At 34.7% G+C, this 22,724-nt stretch overlaps 1 protein-coding gene across 2 annotated transcripts in view; it reads left to right on the top strand.

The window, feature by feature from the left end:
- Positions 1-22,724, top strand: part of LOC127423600 (dedicator of cytokinesis protein 1-like) — a 361,421-nt gene that overhangs the window by 271,397 nt on the left and 67,300 nt on the right. For both annotated transcript variants that reach the window (XM_051668049.1, XM_051668050.1), the window contains exons 32-37: positions 9,245-9,303; positions 13,149-13,297; positions 16,155-16,240; positions 17,673-17,829; positions 19,137-19,177; positions 19,412-19,502. In XM_051668049.1, coding sequence (XP_051524009.1) covers positions 9,245-9,303; positions 13,149-13,297; positions 16,155-16,240; positions 17,673-17,829; positions 19,137-19,177; positions 19,412-19,502 — 583 coding nt within the window. The remainder of the gene's footprint in view (positions 1-9,244; positions 9,304-13,148; positions 13,298-16,154; positions 16,241-17,672; positions 17,830-19,136; positions 19,178-19,411; positions 19,503-22,724) is intronic.

The following is a 22,724-nucleotide window of genomic DNA, read 5'->3' as shown; positions in this document are numbered from 1 at the left end:
TTAGGCATTGTCCACAATAATGCATTTTCGTTGGAAATCACATTGATTTTGCTATGTTTACTCCTCTCATTCACACTGGAACAGCGGAAATGGAGAGTTTAGAAAAGGCAAATAAACTATGGAAACAAGGACATTTCATAAAGTTTGAAAGTGTCCAAATACATTTTAGTTTTTGTCTAAATATATATTATTTCGTTTTTGAACAAAATTAGTATTTAATCTTAACAATGATCAATATTAAAGCATTTATTAATCTTTGTTAATGCTAGTTAATAAAAATGAAATTGTTCTTTGTTAGTTCATGTTACAGTAGTTCATTGCGCATTAACTAATGGAAACATATACAACATTTGGTTTTAAATATGTATTACTGTATGTTGAATTTAACATTAACCAAGATTAATAAATAGAGAAAAAGTATTGTGCATCGTTAGTTCATGTTAAGTAATGTTAACAAATGGAAACTTATTGTAAAGTGTTAACGACATTATTATGAAGAGGCACATTTTGTTAAGGTCAAATGGAGTAACTATGAGAGAACTTCTTGATATTAGCTTAATTTAAGCTAAGTTGTGTACACGCACGTGTATTTTAGGAGCATTGTAATACACTTTACTTGATGGTTACCCAACTGGCACCAACAATCATGCCACGGTCCAAATCACTGAGATCGCATTTTTTCCCCATTCTGATGGTTGATGTGAACATTAACTGAAGCTCATGACCCGTATCTGCATGATTTTATGCACTGCACTGCTGCCACACAATTGGCTGATTAGATAATCGCATGGACGATTGTTGGTGCCAGATGGGCTGGTTTGAGTATTTCTGTAACTGCTGATCTCCTGGGATTTTCACACACAACAGTCTCTAGAATTTACTCTGAATGGTGCCAAAAAAAAAAACAAAAAAACATCCAGTGAGCGGCAGTTCTGCCGATGGAAATGCCTTGTTGATGAGAGAGGTCAACAGAGAATGGTCAGACTGGTTTGAACTGACAGTGTCTACGGTAACTCAGATAACCGCTCTGTACAATTGTGGTGAGAAGAATATCATCTCAGACTGCTATTCTGAGATGCGGATTGGTGCTGTTTTGGTGGCACGAGGGGGACCTACACAATATTAGGCAGGTGGTTTTAATGTTGTGGCTGATCGGTGTATATATATTTAAAAAGATTTTTAGTTTTTATCATCTCAGACAGCTTGATTTGTCAATGACCCAAAAAATGACCTACATTTTGCTCTGTCCTATTGAAATGCTATTTTATGGCTTCAGTAGACTCTGAGTGGAAGTCTGGACATTCTGCTCTATTCTGCTAAAAGAAAACTATTCAGATTTCTTGGGTGAATAGATCATTACATATTTTTTTATTTTTATTTACATGTCCCTTAAATGTATAACCACACACAAACTTTGTTCAACACTCTGTCAGCAATAATGGAGTTTAATTTATTTACTCACTGGCATCATTTCAACCTCTGATTACAGTTCATGTTCTAAAATCCTCAAATTACTGAGTTGGCATTTTTCAGAGCTTTTATCATACAATGTGCTAATGTATTCAGGACACTGTGTCTCTGAAAGTCTGTTCAGCTGCTGTATCTTGGTTCTTCGGCACTCTTTACTCCCTGTTGTGCTACTTTGAGTGAGACATTTTTTTTTTCTTTATCAGAGCTATACCCTCAGCTTTCATCTCCTCATCACCCTTTCATCACCCTGTTGTTCTTTTATTTTATTTTTTTCACCACAGGTGTCATACTGACCTGAGAACCTGCTGACACGTCCCTTTCTCTCTCTCTCTCTCTCTCTCTCTCGCTCTCTCTCTCTCTCTCTCTCTCTCTCTCTCTCTCTCTCTCTCTACACATTCTGTCTTTCAGAATAGAGAAAACTTTACTAGCATAATAATAAGTAAGATATAATGTACAGTTGTGCCTGAAACCCCCTTAGCTGAAGTAAAATCATTGTAACACAAAGCCTTTTTACTCTGTCACAAAATTGTCAGATTGCAATATCTCGGCCCATCTTTTCAGTGCAATGGCAGTTGATGATGCCATTAAAGGAAGTGTCCTGATCCCACTCTACTCAAATGAAAATGAACAAATAAGAAGTTATATCTTGCCTGCATAAAATTAAGCCTGTTTTTAGAGTCATGACAGTTACACACATTTTAACCCCCCAATTCTCATTACCGCAAAGCAGAAAAAGGTCGTTATGATTTTATTCATTACCTCGACATGAAAAAAATTCTATAAATTATTTAAATTGAAAAGTATTTATGCGTCATAGTAGTTCTCCTTTTGAACAGCCTTTCATTTTCAATGATTTTGATATTGAAATCATTGTACAGCTGCAACTTCTTTAACTGTCATACTCTAAAGACATGACTGTTACGATAATGAGAAATTCCACTGAAAACAATGGGAATAGTCAAGTTAATATGTCCGGAGGCATTGTGGTAATGATAAATTGGCTAGTCAAGAAAAAAGTAATTATCAAAATATTAATGACTGGTCTTGACCAACACAAAATAAGTATCGTTTTAAAGCTTAGAAGCTGTACTTTACAGTGATTGTAGGCATTATGACCAAAACTGAACAAGCGCTTTGAAATTTGCAGACAAATCTCTTCCGTTTTGCTAATTTATTAATAATCATGCACTGCACATTTTATTTCAGTCGGTAAAAACGACAAACTGATCTAATAGCCATGTGTCATATGTCGTTGGAAAGGGAAAGCTCTCAAAGATTAAAATACAACCAACCTATTTGTTTTATTCACAGACAAAAATACAGCGAGTAATAGCTAAGTATATGTCTTTGACATACATGTTAACAGGGGTTGCTTATATGACACGTTTTCACTTATAACTTCAAAAATAAACATAACATACAATATCACATACCATTACTTAAAGGAGGCGATTATCTTTAAAACGAGTCCTTACACAATACAATCGGATGCATAGATCATTATATAATCCATGCGAAGCACAGTGCGCACTCAGCACATAATGTGCTATCTGGCTAAAAACACATTCGTTTTCCTGGATCAGATGATTTCATCGGAAATTATGTAGTACATTGTTCAGCGTCATGGAGCACTAAACCAATCATATTAGGACTCAGATCGCTGCAACCAGAGGTGGAAGTCGTCCAAATATGGGCAGAGGGGATCGTTCATTCTAATTACATATGACTTTTGATTGCTTTGTCGTATCAACGCAAAATGTTACTCAGATACAGGTGACATGATTGGGGGAAAAAAACAAAAGCAGTATTCAGATCCACCTTATTTACACTAAGGTATATAATGTCAAATCAGAAAAATAATTATTTGATTTGTCAGCAGTTTCTTAGGCTGAGAGTCTCAGAATTTATCATAATCCATATCTTTAAAAAAACTGAAAAGTTTTCTTTAAAATGAGACCTTTTTTTTTTTTTTTTTTTTTTTTTTGGTAAGTTGTAAGCCTTTAATTTTAGGTATGCCATTGAAACAAGAAATCTTTAAAAAGACCCTCAGTGCTTAAAGGGTTTAAGTAGGATTCATTTTATTCATGCAATATATATACACTGGCAGCCAAAAGTTTGAATAACGTACAGATTTTGCTCTTATGGAAAGAAATTGCTACTTTTATTCAAGTGGCATTATTATATATATATATATATATATATATATATATATATATATATATATATATATATATATATATATATATATATTAATAACATGAAAAAATACTATTAAAATTGAAAAAGAACTTCTTAAACTACTTCAAAGTGTTCTCATCGAAAAATCCTCCACGTGCAGCAATGACAGCTTTACAGATCCTTGTCATTCTAGCTGTCAGTTTGTCCAGATACTCAGATGACATTTCACCCCACACTTCCTGTAGCACTTGCCATAAATGTGACTGTCTTGTCGGGCACTTCTCACGCACCTTACAGTCTAGCTGATCCCACAAAAGCTCAATGGGGTTAAGATCCATAACACTCTTTTCCAATGATCTGTTGTCCAATGTCTGTGTTTCTTTGCCCACTCGAACCTTTTCTTTTTGTTTTTCTGTTTCAAAAGTGGCTTTTTCTTTGCAATTCTTCCCATAAGGCCTGCACCCCTGAGTCTTCTCTTTACTGTTGTACATGAAACTGGTGTTGAGCGGGTAGAATTCAATGAAGCTGTCAGCTGAGGACATGTGAGGCGTCTATTTCTCAAACTAGAGACTCTGATGTACTTATCCTCTTGTTTAGTTGTACATCTGGCCTTCCACATCTCTTTCTGTCCTTGTTAGAGTCAGTTGTCCTTTGTCTTTGAAGACTGTAGTGTACACCTTTGTATGAAATATTCAGTTTTTTGTCAGTTTGAAGCATTGTATAGCCTTCATTCCTCAAAACAATGATTGACTGACGAGTTTCTAGAGAAAACTGTTTCTTTTTTGCCATTTTTGACCTAATATTGACCTTAAGACACGCCAGTCTATTGCATACTGTGGCGACTCAAAAACAAACACAAAGACAACGTTAAGCTTCATTTAATGAACCAAATAGCTTTCAGCTGTGTTTGATATAATGGCAAGTGATTGTTCTAGTACCAAATTAGCAATTTAGCATGATTACTCGAGGATAAGGTGTTGGAGTGATGGCTGCTGGAAATGGGGCCTGTCTAGATTTGATCAAAAATGACTTTTTCAAATAGTGATGGTGCTGTTTTTTACATCAGTAATGTCTTGACTATACTTTGTGATCAGTTGAATGCAACTTTGGTGAATTAAATAACCAATTACCTTCCAAAGCCAAAATCTGTACATTATTCCAAACCTTTGGCCACCCCTGTGTGTGTGTGTGTGTGTGTGTGTGTGTATATATATATATATATATATATATATATATATATATATATATATATATATATATATAGGTGCATCTCAATAAATTAGAATGTCGTGGAAAAGTTCATTTATTTCAGTAATTCAACTCAAATTGTGAAACTCGTGTATTAAATAAATTCAATGCACACAGACTGAAGTAGTTTAAGTCTTTGGTTCTTTTAATTGTGATGATTTTGGCTCACATTTAACAAAAACCCACCAATTCACTATCTCAACAAATTAGAATATGGTGACATGCCAATCAGCTAATCAACTCAAAACACCTGCAAAGGTTTCCTGAGCCTTCAAAATGGTCTCTCAGTTTGGTTCACTAGGCTACACAATCATGGGGAAGACTGCTGATCTGACAGTTGTCCAGAAGACAATCATTGACACCCTTCACAAGGAGGGTAAGCCACAAACATTCATTGCCAAAGAAGCTGGCTGTGCACAGAGTGCTGTATCCAAGCATGTTAACAGAAAGTTGAGTGGAAGGAAAAAGTGTGGAAGAAAAAGATGCACAACCAACCGAGAGAACCGCAGCCTTATGAGGATTGTCAAGCAAAATCGATTCAAGAATTTGGGTGAACTTCACAAGGAATGGACTGAGGCTGGGGTCAAGGCATCAAGAGCCACCACACACAGACATGTCAAGGAATTTGGCTACAGTTGTCGTATTCCTCTTGTTAAGCCACTCCTGAACCACAGACAACGTCAGAGGCGTCTTACCTGGGCTAAGGAGAAGAAGAACTGGACTGTTGCCCAGTGGTCCAAAGTCCTCTTTTCAGATGAGAGCAAGTTTTGTATTTCATTTGGAAACCAAGGTCCTAGAGTCTGGAGGAAGGGTGGAGAAGCTCATAGCCCAAGTTGCTTGAAGTCCAGTGTTAAGTTTCCACAGTCTGTGATGATTTGGGGTGCAATGTCATCTGCTGGTGTTGGTCCATTGTGTTTTTTGAAAACCAAAGTCACTGCACCCGTTTACCAATGAAATTTTGGAGCACTTCATGCTTCCTTCTGCTGACCAGCTTTTAAAGATGCTGATTTCATTTTCCAGCAGGATTTGGCACCTGCCCACACTGCCAAAAGCACCAAAAGTTGGTTAAATGACCATGGTGTTGGTGTGCTTGACTGGCCAACAAACTCACCAGACCTGAACCCCATAGAGAATCTATGGGGTATTGTCAAGAGGAAAATGAGAAACAAGAGACCAAAAAATGCAGATGAGCTGAAGGCCACTGTCAAAGAAACCTGGGCTTCCATACCACCTCAGCAGTGCCACAAACTGATCACCTCCATGCCACGCCGAATTGAGGCAGTAATTAAAGCAAAAGGAGCCCCTACCAAGTATTGAGTACATATACAGTAAATGAACATACTTTCCAGAAGGCCAACAATTCACTAAAAATGTTTTTTTTATTGGTCTTATGATGTATTCTAATTTTTTGAGATGGTGAATTGGTGGGTTTTTGTTAAATGTGAGCCAAAATCATCACAATTAAAAGAACCAAAGACTTAAACTACTTCAGCCTGTGTGCATTGAATTTATTTAATACGCGAGTTTCACAATTTGAGTTGAATTACTGAAATAAATGAACTTTTCCACGACATTCTAATTTGAGATGCACCTGTGTGTATATATATATATATATATATCGATCAGTCACAACATTAAAACCACCTGCCTAAAATTGTGTTTTTTTGTTTTGGCACCATTCTGAGTAAATTCTAGAGACTGTTGTGTGTGAAAATCCCAGGAGATCAGCAGTTACAGAAATACTCAAACCAGCCCATCTGGCACCAACAATCATCCATGCGATTATCTAATCAGCCAATCTGTGTGGCAGCAGTGAATAAAATCATTCAGATACGGGTCAGGAACTTCAGTTAATGTTCACATCAACCATCAGAATGGGGAAAAAATGTGATCTCATTGATTTGGAGCATGACATGATTGTTGTTGCCAGATGGGCTGTTTTGAGTATTTCTGTAATTGCTGATCTCCTGGGATTTTCATGCACAACAGTCTCTAGAATTTATTCAGAATGGTGCCAAAAAATAAATAAAATAAAATCTTCCAGTGAGCGGCAGTTCTGCGGATGGAAATGCCTTGTTGATGAGAGAGGTCAACAGAGAATGGTCAGACTGGTTTGAACTGACAGTGTCTACGGTAACTCAGATAACCGCTCTGTACAATTGTGGTGAGGAGAATATCATCTCAGAATGCTATATATATATATATATATATATATATATATATATATATATATATATATATATATTATTTTTTTTTTTTTTTTAACCATATTAATTTGTGGTTAAAAATGACCTGGACGTTTTATTGACAGGTTTCGTGAAAATCACATACTCCGTATTAAAGTAGTCCATGCTATTTGTGTGAGAGAAGCTCTTTCACAGTTACGAGCTTCTAGCGCTCATGAACATTGCAACGGAAGATTTTCATTGCAAAATGACTTAAATTGCAGGTTGTTTCTTAATTAGTTTGTTGTTTATGGCACACTTTTCATTTTTGGGTTGACCTATCCCGTAGAAGGCCACATCTACACCTACAGTATCCACACTAATTTATAGTTTCCTAACATCATCGTTTTCCAAAGTGTGCGGTAATGGAAACCGTTTTCAAAACGCTCTGCCTTTGGTGGAGAATTATGCTGTTCAGTGTGGATGAGAGGCATAAACTAAGCAAAATGAATGCATATTGTATTAGTGTGAATATCCGTTTTCGAAATGCTCCAGGAAAACACTGTTCTAGTGTGAACTGCAAAATGATTGTGCTTTCAAACAAAAATGGGTTAGGATGTGGCCTTATACTACAAAATGATGTAGAACAGCCTAGAAGTTTGCGTATCTCAACATAACACATGATAAGCACATTCTTCTGGACTTGTATCACTTCTCAGCATCTAATACACAAGGTAATCAAGGTTAATAATGAGGGATGTGTCCTGGTCACACTCGAGGTGAGTCGCGCTACGTGCTTTTGCATGTTTGCATGCGTCTTGCCTGTGGCGTCTCTGCGAATCTGTCACAAAATGATTTTACGTCAGTCACAAGAGTCGGCCGTGATAATGGTGAGACTCAAAGGAGTTCTTGGAAACTGTTACTTTGCATTAACTGGCTCTGGTGTCTCGTCCTTGTCATCATAAATTACGACTGGATCAGCGTTTACTGACACAGCAATCAATGATAGGTACGAATTCAGCTGAAGGCCACATATATCCCAAAATGCCAGGGTGTGATGACAGCGGTAATGAATGGATATCACAGTGAGGCCGTCCGAGGTAAAACATATGGAAATTATCAAGACGGTGCTTATTTTAACAGACTTTAAAGGTAAACACCATTTGAGGACACTGAAGGATTTGTTCCTCTTTGTCTGTCATTTTACTAAATCTGTGTGACATTGATTCTGTCCGGCTGTAATCCTCTGTCCTGTTCTCTCTCATTTCCTGTCTCTCTTGCAGTGACAGTTCTTTCAGTCTTATTAGTCTGGGATATTATTATGACTTGGATTGCACAAATGCATAACTCAGATTTGCTAGCCAAGTAACGCTATCCTTTTGAAGATGACTAGGGATGTGCAAAACTAAAAATCGACTCAAGTCGGTTTCCTAAATAACTAGTGGACCAATCGGCCTTTAGGCAGCCTTTTTTAATTAGGCTGGCTTTGGGTTAACCTGACCCCGATTGGACGTGTCACATCCACACTAAATCAATAATAGTTTTCAGTTTCTTAACTGGAGAGCATTTTAAAAACTCAGTTTTCAGTGTAGGTAAACAACGCTGGATGAGAGGATATAAATGCAGCAGGATGAATGTGTTTTCAAACGAAAACATATTAGAGTGGACGTGATCTTAGGAAATGTTTACTTATGGGGACGTTTACACTGAATGTGTGTGGCTGCAGCAGCAGTGTATAATGTGATGAATTTAATGACGTAACTTTTCTGAGAGGGTTTTTGCTGTGCAAACAGCTAAAGAGCAGCACCCTAGTTAAAGTGCCGTCGCTAAACACTATTATTTTGCTGCCTCAAGGCACTGGTACTTTGTTCAGGAAATGCAAATCTAGTTTATTCATTTTCATTTTATTCAGTATTGTTATATTATATTGAAACACTCAAGTCCTCAGTGCATTTGTGTCACATTTGTTTTAAGTTTTCGAATATGATGATGTTTTTTATTTTTTTATTTTTTTTTATGAAAAGGCATCATGTTCTTTGCCTAAGCACCTGATGCCATAAATGTTTCATCATTTCAGGGGAATAAGCAGATGACAATGTTTGTCTCTACATCCAAATAAAAGAGCAGAATAAAGTGACCTCTCTTAGATTGTGCTCTAATATCTTCATATTTCTCTTTTAAAGGTATCAAGACATGAGGCGACAGATTGGCTTTGAGATCCGAGACATGTGGTATAACCTGGGTGAGCTGCTATATAAAAGATTATCATTATATAGCACAAAAATGTATAATATAATAATAATAAATAATGAGTAGCAATAATAATTATAAAATATGTTGTTTATATATATATACTGGATGTGTGTGTTAGTAAATGATGTTGTTGTTTATAATAATTTTATAATTAATTAGTCTGTGTGTACGCGTGTGTGTGTGTTTGTGTGTGTGTGTGTGTGTGTGTGTGTGTATATATATATATATATATATATATATATATATACAGTACTGTGCAAAAATTTTAGGCACATAAGATGTTTCACACAAGCATTTGTCTTAAGATGGTTATTTATATCTGCTACTTTAGTGTGTCAATAGGAAATATACATTTTAGACTCCCAAATGTTCATTTTGCAAATGGAATAGAATAGAAGAACAGGGAGCCCTGCAACAGATGGCATGACCCCCACAGTGCCCCCCACTGAACATCGGGTCAGTCTGAGATTACATAAAGAGACAGAAGCAATTGAGACAGACTAAATAGTTAGAAGAACTGTGGTGAATTCTCCAACAAGCTTGGAACATCCTATCTCCCAACAACCAAGAAAAACTGTGTCAAGGTGTACCTAGGAGAATTGGTGCTGTTTTAAAGGCAAAGGTGGTCAGACCAAATATTGATTTAATTTTTATGTTTACTGGTCTTTGTATGATATTATGTGATAAATGAAAACTATTTATGTCATTATTTTTGAAGACATCCTCACTATGCAACATTTTGTGCCTAAAACTTTTGCACAGTACTGTGTGTGTGTGTGTGTGTGTGTGTGTATATATATATATATATATATATATATATATATATATATATAATTTTTTATATTTTATTTTTTTATATGATTAATGGGTGAAATATGACCCAGAAATTTCTGGCCAGCTTTTGTCTGTATTACCAGATCAAAATACCTTTATATACAGTGCATTCAGAAAGTATTCAGACCCCTTGATTTTGTCACATTTTGTTATGTTGCAGCCTTATGATAAAATGCTTTAAATTATTTATTTATTTATTTATTTTCTACACTCCACACTCCCTAATGACAAAATGTATGTTTTTTTTTTTTTTGGCACCATTCAGAGTAAATTCTAGAGACTGTTGTGTGTGAAAATCCCAGGAGATCAGCAGTTACAGAAATACTCAAACCAGCCCAACTGGCACCAACAATCATGCCACAGTCTAAATCACTGAGATCACATTTTTCCCCATTCTGATGGTTGATGTGAACATTAACTGAAGCTCATGACCCGTATCTGCATGATTTTATGCACTGCTGCCACACGATTGTCTGATTAGATAATCGCATGGCATGATTGTTGGTGCAAGATGGGCTGGTTTGAGTATTTCTGTAACTGCTGATCTCCTGGGATTTTCACACACAACAGTCTCTAGAATTTACTCTGAATGGTGCCAAGAAAAAAAAAAGAAACATCCAGTGAGCAGCAGTTCTGTGGACAGAAACTGACAAAGTCTACGGTAACTCAGATAACCACTCTGTACAATTGTGGTGAGAAGAAGATCATCTCTGAATGCTATTCTGAGATGCGGGTTGCCGCTGTTTTGGTGGCATGACGGGGGCCTACACAATATTAGGCAGGTGGTTTTAATGTTGTAGCTGATCGGTGTATACTGTGTGTGTGTTTTTTTATATATATATATATATATATATATATATAATTATTTTTATAAGTAATGTTTCATTGAAAATGTTGAAGACATGTCTTCAAATCTTAATGTCAAAAAAATCTTATTCATATAATTTTAATGAAGAAAAAATATTAATATATAATTTTAATTGTAAAGTATGAATATTTGTAATGTACAATTGTAAGGAAACGTCTACTATTATATTACAGTAATGAAAATTAGAGGGACAGTAGTGTAAAACAATATTTTTGATCCTAAAATATAAGCTATTTCTTTCACAAATAATGTTTTTTTTTTTTTCATGCCATAACTCTCAACTTTCTTTTAGTTTCAGTTATTTTTATCAAACCTGGGAATACAACATTTGTATTTCTTACCATTTTAACACATTTCTAGTGGGTTATTTTTTTTCCTGAGACACCTACCGGTTATTTTGAGTTGTACAAATGGAAATGCTCTGAAAATGAAGGTGCTAATTAGTGGCAGGACAGTTCAGAAACTGCAGCTGTGAAAGTATTTTCAGCTCCCTTGTTCTCTCAAAGATTTTTGCAACCTCATGGTAGACGAATTTCACAGCAGTGTTCGGTTGTTAATTAGCTGGCTGGCTCTGATAGTCTGAGTTTAGTACACCAGAGAGTCAGTGATATTTGTTTCTTTTCAGCGCTGTGATTGTGGGAAACTCTAAAGATTATCGGAGCGTGGATGAAAGTCTGTCTTTGGAGAGCTTTAGAAATAGTGCCACCAAAATAGAAATTCTGTTTCACACATCAAACCCTCTTGATGTGATGAATACAAAAATATGTAAAAGTCAATGTTAGACACAAATAGGCACTGAGGAATTAACAGAGAGATGATATTCCCAGCACTGCGACACCTGCCCCAAAATACCACTGCAAAAATATCACTGTATAACATGTACAGAAATAAAAACAATACATCTGCTAAATAAATAAAGGAAGTTTGTTATCAGGCACTTCCAAAAAAAAAGGGTACTACAAAATAAGACCTGAAACTCTTCTTCCTTTTCAACAAATGATCAGAGAAAGAAGGTGCTTAACCTGCAGGAAATGTTGATTTTCAATTCTAAGAGGTTAAAGTACAATATTAATAAACACATATAAATATTACAGTGTATGAGCTGTTTTATTGGTGTTTATTTTGTATTTTGTTTATTTTTATTTATTAATAATTTTGCATTGCACATATTCTTGTAATCGGTAAAACAAAAGCAAAAACAAAAAACTGATCAAATAGCCATAACAGGAGCAAAATATAATTTGTTAATGTGAATATCAGTGCATCAGAGGAGAAATCACAAATGTTCAAATGTATTCATTTTACTTAACATATTAAACTTGTTAGGAGGGGGACCTGGGTAGCTTAGCGAGTATTGGCACTGACTACCACCCCTGGAGTCATGAGTTCGAATCCAGGGCGTGCTGAGTGACTCCAGCCAGGTCTCCTAAACCAAATTGGCCCGGTTGCTAGGGAGGGTAGAGTCACATGGGGTAACCTCCTCGTGGTCGCAATTAGTGGTTCTCGCTCTCAATGGGGCGCGTGGTAACTTGTGCGTGGATTGCGGAGAGTAGCATGAAGCCTCCACATGCTCTGAATCTCCACGGTGTCGTGCACAATGAGTCAAGTGATAAGATGTGTGGATTGACGATCTCAGAAGCAGAAGTAACTGAAACTTGTCCTCCACCACCCAGAGGTGGTATAAGTATATATATGTTAAGGTGAGTAACTGCGCCACCATGAGGACCTAGTAAGTAGTGGGAATTGGGCATTCCAAACTGGGAGAAAAGGGGAGATAAAAAATAATAAAAAAGCTAGAGGCTAGCTAGTTTGGGACCAAATGTTGGTTTGTTGCCAGATTTCCTATAAATGTAAGGAAAAGACATATTTAATGTGTTTAAAACTAGCTACTTTACATTTTAGGTTAATTTTATGTTAGATTATAGTATATCTAACAAATTGCATTACATTAAAACATTGGATTTGTTACTCTAATGCTGTACAACAACATAAAGTACACCAAATTACTTTATATACTTTTTTGTAAAATGTGCCATCAATCTTCGTTCACCCTCGTGTTTTTGTTTGTTTGTTTGTTTGTTTGTTTGTTTGTTTGTTTGTTTGTTTTCTTGTTTGTTCTGAACTTCTTGCAGGTCAACACAAGATCAAGTTCATCCCAGAGATGGTGGGTCCGATTCTGGAGATGACATTAGTTCCAGAGATCGAACTGCGTAAAGCCACGATCCCCATCTTCTTCGACATGATGCAGTGCGAGTTCCACTTCAGACGCTGTTTCCAAACGGTCCGTTTTTTTGCACTGTATGCTGTCACACACAAACATTCTGTAAACAATGGTTGTTATTTTAAGTGTATAAATGAGGGTGTTATTTGCTCACTGTTTGTATTGTCAGAAGTAATTGTGTAGTAACACTCAGTACAGTGTTTAGATGTTTGCACTAAATGGTTCTTCAAACAGCATGCTTTCAAAGGTGATTCGGGAGGGAGGCAAAATCTAAAATCAGCAGTTGAGTTCCAGTAAACATCACAGAGAGATGCTTGACTGTTTCTGTTGTTATCTTTAATAACAAGATGTGGCTTCATTGAGTTAAGAGGAAATACTGCTGAAACACATGGCCTGCAGAGATCAGCATCTTCCTCACAGACTGTTCTAGAAGTTCACAACTCCCTCTGAAGTGTTTTTCTTTTGTGGGTTCATCTCTCAGTGGTTTTGTTGTTATTAGAGTGTCTTTGGATGATATTGGCACACAGATTAAGTGAATATTGGACATCCTGCATGTTCAGACTTGCCATTGTTATGGGACTCACTGGTACACCATTAATATGGCCAAATGTCTGGGCTTATTTTGGCACGAATAGACAGACAGAACAAAATAAATTGAGAAGTTGTAATATGAAGTCATTTTCAAGGAATAGTTTGCCCAAAAGCGAAAACATTTACTCACCCTCATGTTGTTCCAATGCTGTATGACAGTATGACATTTTTTTCTTTTATTTTTTTCTGAGTAAAATTAGATGGTAGGCTGAAAGTTCATGCTGCTCTTTTCTATATAATGAAGGCATACTGAGACCAGGTGTTGTCAGGCTCAAACAAATGACAACAAAAAAACGGCATAAAGCAACCATCAAAGCCATATGATAGCTTTGTGTTATTAACAGACCAAAATGAAAGTTGTTATTCTCTGAAAAGTTTTCCCCTTCACCATAGCTCTCAAATCTCACAGCGTTTCCATGTATTCAAACTCGGTGCGTTTGGTGTCATTAATGTCAAACCTGGTGCAACGTGTCTTTACGCACCAAATTTAGATATGCACAAGTGCAAATGAGATTTGAGAGCTATTCATTAAAGATTTTCAGTTTTGGTCTATTCATCACACATGCTGTCTCTGTTTCACAGAGAAATAAGTAAAAAAGTGTGGCGAATGCAGTTTCATATTTTCTTTTAAAAAGAAAGGAAGTAAATCTTGACATCCACCCTAGCACTCCTCGGCACGTTCATGAGAGAAGTACCAATGTCCAATTCCGGAACGAATCATTCTTTTGAGTCTTTTTGAGACTTTCAATGAATCGACAATCCTTTTCACCAAAACCGTCTGAATGATTTGTTTTTGAATAGTACTCATCCGTTCAAATTACTAAACTTAATGATCCAGTCACAACAGTTCTGGAGTTAACAGCTCACTGGAGGGGAAGATTATCATTGAATAAATACTTACATTTTAGTCTTTTCCTCACACAAAGCTATTGTATTGCTTCCGAAGTCTTTAAATATAGTGTAATATGAGTCATAGGGCCCATTTTATGACACTTTAATGGTGCCTTAAGTTGTTATTTATTGAAAATCTTGAAATCTGCCTTAGCAAATTCATGAGAGTTCATGAGAGAGGTAGAAATGTCCAATTTGTGAACGAATCATTCTTTTGAGTCACATATTTTCAAAGAATCCTTGATTTAGTTTACAAATCAGTCTGAATGATTTGTTCACTAATCAGACTGATATTTTAAACTCAAATCAATGATCCGGTCGCAACAAGTTAACAGCTCACGGAAGGGGAAGATTATCATTGAATAATGACTTGAAGGAATAATTCACCCAAAAATGAAAATCCTCTCATCATTTACTCACCCTCATGCCATCCCAGATGTGTATGACTTTCTTTCTTCTGCAGAACACAAATTTTTAGAAGAATATTTTGGCTTTATATGTCCATTCAATGCGAGTGAATGGTGACCAGACATTTCAAGCTCCAAAAATCACATAAAGGCAGTATAAAAGTAGACTCCAGTGGTGTAATCCATGTCTTCAGAAGTGATATGGTAGGTGTGGGTGAGAAACAGATCAATATTTAAGTCTTTTTTTACCATAAATCTCTACTTTCACATTCTGCAAGTAGATATTTATAATTAAAAAAAAAGGATCTGTTTCTCATCTAAAGTGATTGCATCACTTCAGAAGACATATATTAAACCACTGTAGTTGTATCGATTACTTTACTGCTGCCTTTATTTGATTTTTGGACCTTCAAAGTTTTGGTCACCATTCACTTGCATTGTATGTACCTAAAGTGCTGAAATATTCTTCTAAAATTCTTCATTTGTGTTCTGCAGAAGAAAGAAAGTCATACACATCTAGGATGGCATAAGTGAGTAAATGATGCGAGAACTTACAATTTCAGGTGAACTATCCCTTTAATTGTTGATCTGTTCCTCACACGAAGCTATCATATGGCTTAAGAAGACTTGAAATATAGTGCACTAGTCATATGGACAAATTTGATTATAGTTCAATCATTTCTTTGAATCATTGAATCTTGAAAGCATACTATGTATACATATAATAATTCCTCAATGCTGAAATCCTCTCAATAACTCTCTTGTGAAATTTACTCCCCTCCAACAGTGATACAAAGAGCAGCATCGTAAAGTTAATCCCTCAGACAGCTGTCTCTCTCACCATCTGTCTGTCTCTCTGATGAAACTCAGTGATAGTAATGAGTAGATAACGTTGAGCTCACAGTTGGTGTGTGATCATGCCTGATTACTCTCTGACACATAGAGCGAGAGAGCGAGAGGAGGAACCTCACTAATGAAATGAAAAATTAGCCACGCAGGTTATTTACGGCTGCTGTGTTTAATTGCAGTTTGAGAACGAGATCATCACCAAGCTGGATCATGAGGTGGAAGGTGGCAGAGGAGATGAGCAGTATAAACTCCTGTTTCAGAAGATGTGAGCTCTGATTACACACACACCCACACACACACACGCTGATGATGATGATGTTGTTATAATTGCTGCATACTGCAACAGAGCAGAAACGATTTGTGTATTTAAAGACATGGAATTAAAATTGACCCTATTTATATACAAATTATTGAATTTAGTTTATTCATTTATATTTAGGTGTTGCTTTAACTTCAATTCAACTGCAGTTGCACATCCCAGGGGTGGATTTTTATTAAAACAAACAGATTTCAACTTTTTTTATTATTACTTTTGATATATGAAGGTAAAATTAAAACATTTAAAAGGCCTATATCATTTATTGTTGCTACTTTTCAAAGTCTTTTATGTACAGATTTTACTATTTTAGACTTGACCCAGACTTTCAATATTAAACTATGAAAATATATTATAAAAATACAAATTATTACATTTAAAACTATTATAATCTAAACAAAAAGTGAAATAAATACAAACCATTTCAATATTTATTGTGGGAAAATTATTTCTATCTATCTATTTTTTTATTTTATTATTATTATTATTATTATTATTATTATTTTAATTTTCCTCCAAATCAAGTTTTTATATCAGTTAGTGTACTTGTGTCAGTGAAGAGCATGCTTAAGATGAAATGTGAGACAAAACAAAGAAAAATCAAGGTAAATATCACTTATGAGCTGAATATTTTTATTGGGCGTCGTTTCCAATCAAGCTGTAATTTTGCCAAATTATGTAAAAAGTGTGAAAATATGATTTAATTGTGTGTATTTAGGATACATATAATGTTAGCTATGAAATTGCCTAAGCAAGACAAAGTTGGCCGTTTTATTTTAAAGATGTCATTTTTATCATCGTCATTTCCAGAACTGAATTCTATTAAACACTATACAGAATTTGAGATGTGCTGGAAATGACACTGTGGTGGGAATTTTCATTACTTTCAGAAAATAAAATCTGAAAATGATATATGATATGAAACCAACAGGGGTTTCGCTGTCATGGAAAACCTGGTAATTTACACAAATGTTTGGAGTCATTTTTCAAAGTTGTAATTTAAAGTTGTAATTTCCAGGCCTAGAAATATCATGGAAATCCGACAATGTCATGGACATTTCTGTGTTCAGTGTGTATTTTTTGCTCAGCTATAAAATATGTCTTTGGCTATAAATTGCTCTTAAAACTCTTTGAGACATAAAAAATCCTTATTCAGTAATGACAAACAACTGGAGAAGTCATGTGGGAACCATGTAACAGACCAGATATTTTATGATCAATAAAATCCAGATGGATAAAACTTCCAAAAAAGTTTCAAAAGTTAATAACGTTTGAATGCCATGTCATGTTGTCTTTAACATGAAGTTTAGGGATGTTGGACTGCAGTGTGACCTTCACGTGTATGTGTGTGTGTGTGTGTGCGCGTGTGTGTGTGTTATAGTCTGTTGGAGCACTGCAGGAAACACAAGTATCTGGCTAAGAGTGGTGAAACCTTCGTAACTCTGGTGGTCCGTCTGTTGGAGAGACTTCTGGACTACAGAACCATCATGCATGATGAGAACAAAGAGAACCGCATGAGCTGCACTGTGAATGTACTGGTGAGGAGAACACACACATACAGTTACACACTTGGAATCAGGCAGAATGAAACTGCATCTTAAGGAATGAAACCTGAGATGTTGTGAAATGTCAGTAAAACTCTCATTCCCCAGAGAAAATGCTTTGTAAATGCGTAATAAACTACAGTATGTGGGTCAGTGACCCAGTGACATTTTTCAAAAATAAATAAAAATTGGAATGCACACAAAATAGTTAATTGAATACACCACTATTACTGTATAATGAACATGTTTCAGTCATATGTATATATATATAATTTATTTTTATTTTTATTTCATTAAATCTTAACTGGCCAGAGACAGTAAAAGAAATGAAAAGTAAAAGTCTAATTAAATGCAGATTTTATTAATTTATTTATATTTTTATTTTTTGGACAAGTACTTTGGAATAATAATGAATATATAAATATAAAATTATAATGAATAAAAATAATTCATTATTATTTCTTAAAAAAAATAAATAAATAAATTGTTGTGAAATATTATAAATATTTGAAAAATGTGTGTCCACCCAATCAAAGTCAGGTGGTGTAACCATTCTGTTGTCTTGTGACCAAAAAAAAAAAAAAAAAATACATCATCAGATGTTTTGACCTTTTTATGAAAATGCACTTTTTTCAGATCAAATGTAGTATCCTTGAACACATCTTGATGTTTGTAACTCTCAAAAAATTGTTGTTTTAACCTTATTAAAAATATGATTGAAAACGTTTATTTTTTAATTAATGATTGAGTTAAGTTGTTTATTTTCATGTGTATTTAAGGTTCAAGTAAAGTATTTTAATACATTTTACTTGGCTACATTGCTTGACATTTTAGAGTCTTTACATATTTTTTATTTATTTTTTTGGTAGAAAATGTTTAATTTTTTTTATTATTATTTATTTATTTATTTATGTATGAAACCAACATGGACCAAAGATTACATTTCTGTGAAATTGACAAATCTTCACTCATGTTTCACTCCCAGACTATTTTCGTGGCTGTACTTTAAAACATTTTCCCCCTTATAATTCCCGTTGACATCCTTTACAGTGGGAATACTTCTAAAATAGGAAACAGATACCTTATTGTTTATGTCAGTATGATGGAACACATCAATGGAACACATCAATGGCACATGTGCACAAGGACAAAAGATGTGACCGGCATTGTGATGGATTCTTCTTCTCTCAAATGCAGTTTAATTCAGAATTTTTATTTTCATTCTTGTTTTACTGAGGTCGTGGTATGTATTTAACATGAATAAGAGAACTTGACCTTGTGTGCGGCTCTTTCTATTGCAGAATTTCTACAAGGAGATCGAGAGAGAAGAGATGTACATCAGGTGAGCTGTTTTATCCATTTGTATCTGTCTGTCTTTTTCATTCTTCACATTATCTATTTAAAGCCAGAACTATCCATTTAACTAGACCTGTTTTTTTTTTTGTTTTTTTTGCTGTTCTGATTCTTAAGTATAGAATGCAAAAATACCCTCTTTAGGTTTGTTGTTGGTTCTTAATTATTTACATTGAAGTGGAGGTTGTATTTAGATTGTTACAATGGCTTTATGTTTGTTTAGGTACCTGTATAAACTCTGTGACCTGCATAAAGAGTGTGATAACTACACAGAGGCTGGATACACACTGCTGCTGCACGCCAAACTCCTTAAGGTACACAACTTATTTTTAGCATTGAAAAAAATATATACTTTATTTATGAATTATTTAAATCTTTGAGGATGTCCCCAAAGGGAGGTTTTGTCAGATTTACGGTAGCTCAATTCTGGTGACTATTTTGTCCCCAAGGTACATATATCTAAGTAAACATACACGCAACAATACGTGGTATGGGTATGGTAACTAAACATTCAACAGTGACATTTAAACAGTCCTGCAAATGCTGGATCTACTGTACAATATCAAACTGAATTGGATATCTCACTGTTGAAGACTAAGACAAGAATAATTCATGTAGATTTCCATTCCTGAGTGTTGAAGTACTACAGTAAAAGTGCCTTTCGTTTCTACTGTAGCTGAAGAAAAGTTTGCTGTGAACTGTACCATCTGACTTTTAGAAAGTCACTTGAAGGACGTGTATGAGAATAATTTTCTTGGTAGTTCAACACTTGTAAAACCTGTAAAAAACATAATTACAGTGTTTGCAAGGCAGCAGGGTATTGATGTTTTTCAGTCGCTCTATTTCTATACTTCTCTACAATTTTCTGTAATTAATTCAGCTTGAACTGCTTAACATACAGACTCTATTCAAACTGTGTTTTGAGAATAATTTAATTTTTAGGTGTCCTTGACTTGCATTCTTACGGTGTTTGATGATGTCATTGTAATATGTGCCGACTGCATTGCGATTGTTTTTCTTTCTTTTTTTTTCGTTCTTTTTTTGTTTTCTTAACGTGATCAGTATTTTCCTTTTAACTTTAATTGAACCATCTACAGTATAACTGACTTGATACAGTACTTAAAGGAATATTCCGGGTTCAGTATAACTTCAGCTCAATCAACAGGCATTTGTGGCATAATATTGATTACCACAAAAAAAAAAAAAAAAAAAAAAAACATTTGACTCATGCGTCCTTTTCTTTAAAAAAGCAAAAATCGAGGTTACAGCGAGTCGCTTACAATGGAAGTGAATGTGGCCAAATTTAGAGGATTTAATGTGAAGCTTATAACTTTATAAAAGAACTTGCATTAATTCTTCTGATTAAACTCATGAAGTATTTGTGCCGTAAAGTTGTTTAAATCATCATTTTTACTGTTGTTTTAGGGTTTGTTGACATTACATCATCGTGGCAACAAAGTTGCAAAATTGTCTATAACTTCACACAGAAAAGGTTCATAAGTGATTTTATCACACTGAAATCATGTTAATGCATAATGTTTGTTTTGTGGCTATACGTTTGAATCAGTGAGCATTTTAACATTTTCAGATTGGCCCCATTAACTTACAGTAAGTGCCTCACTGTAACCCAGATTTTTGCTTTGTATTTTTTTTTTTTTCAAAGATTTTTTTTTTTTTTTTTTTTTTTGTGCTAATCAATATTATGCCACACATGCTGTCGATTGAACTTAACTTGTATTGAACCTGGAATATTCCTTTAAAAGAAAGCTTCTTGTGCACAGATGACAAGAAAACCAGGTGTGTCACAGGTTTTGGCTCAACTGCAGCATTTCATTTAAAAAAAATGTTAAACTTAACTTACCTAAAACATTGCCTAAAACCTCAAACTTTAACATTATTATTTTGCTTCTTTGCAAACACTGTTATTTCTTCAGAATGCAAATCTAGTTTCTTGTTTTAGTGAATCTTGCACTGTAAAACGTTTTGCTGTAAATTTACAGTAAAATACTGGCAGCTGGGTTGCCAGCCACTTACTGTATTTTTACAGGACTACTACTGTAATCAACATTTACAGTATAGTACTGTTATTACCAAATACAGTATCCTACTGTAATATGTAATTTTACAGTATTAAACTGTGTTGCCTACAGCAATATATTGTATTTTTACATGGGAATACTGTAATTACCGCTCTTCATTTTGTACATTTAGATTAAATTATTTGTCATTAAATAATTAAAAATATCATACTTGTTATTTTTCACAACAGTACTGGCAATAGGAAATGGAAAACAATATACTTGAGTTAATTTATTTTTTATTGATTTTTTATTTTTTAAGCAAAGAGCAGAAAATCGCCTTTTATGAACATGTCAGCTGTAATGTTTTATAAAAACATTTTAAAATGCAATTAACAGTTAACAATTATCAGCACAGTAATCGTATTTACTTTAAGGTTCTTACAAATGTGAACAGATAGTACACAAGTGAATTGAGAATGGATACGTTTTTCAGAAATATATTTTAAAATTACCCAGAAACTGAAAGAAAATAAATCAATAATGCTACCTACACTGACAAGGTATCACTCTCACCTGCCTTGTGCTTTAAAACATCCTCCCAGTATGGGTACAGCAAGTTGTAGGAAACATTAGAGCCAGTAGTGTTTTCTAGTGTAAACATTACAGGACAATTGGCATCTTTAACCTTCAACAGTTCAACAGACTAAAACGATGTAATAGCAAGATGGATACTAACAACAGTACATGGCCAATATGACGTTATCGAACAATACAGTTACTGTTTAAGAACACGGAGCTACTGTAATATCTTCCCACTAAATCTCCAAAGCATTGACTGTTACTGTAAGTCTATTAGATTTGTGCCAAACCCAAATGTAAATATCTTCAGAATGTGTCTTCTTGTGTTAAACCCATTTCATATATTATGAAACATCCAGAAATGACCCAGAAACTTAGAGCCTGAAAAAAATATATATCTTTAAAAAAAAAAAAGCACGATCTAAACAAAATCCCATTTAAAGTCCATTAGTTTTTGCAGAAGAGTGGAAATGTGCGGGTTCACAGTACTGTTCTTTTTTAGCACTACCTTGCCAGTCTTCTTGGAAGTCACTTTCCCTTTCTAGTTTTTTGAGCCACATTCAGGATTGATGTCGATAAAGCACTTAAAATTAGAGAGAAAAGTGAATATTATGTATATGTACAAAACATGGATCCAAACACAAACATCCCATTTATTTTTAATCAAACTATATTATGCATCCAAACAGGTCATCTACTTTTAGGTAACTCTCAGGTAATCAACTACGGTTATAAGAAAAAATGCAATAACATTTTAGATGTGATAATGATGAATAATGCAATAAATCATATGGGGTGTCTGCAAGTATAGACAATAAAGTCACATGCTGAATTTTGCTGTTTGCTGAATAATGTTTCAAATACTCACTCATTTACACTTTTTTTTTTTTTTTTTTTTTGGAAAACAACCATCCTGTGGCCGTTTAACTTTTGGAA

Source organism: Myxocyprinus asiaticus, chromosome 32 (assembly GCF_019703515.2).
Source record: "Myxocyprinus asiaticus isolate MX2 ecotype Aquarium Trade chromosome 32, UBuf_Myxa_2, whole genome shotgun sequence".
Taxonomy (NCBI): domain Eukaryota; kingdom Metazoa; phylum Chordata; class Actinopteri; order Cypriniformes; family Catostomidae; genus Myxocyprinus; species Myxocyprinus asiaticus.
Note: the sequence above shows the minus strand (reverse complement) of the source record. Positions and strands in the feature narration are given on the sequence as shown.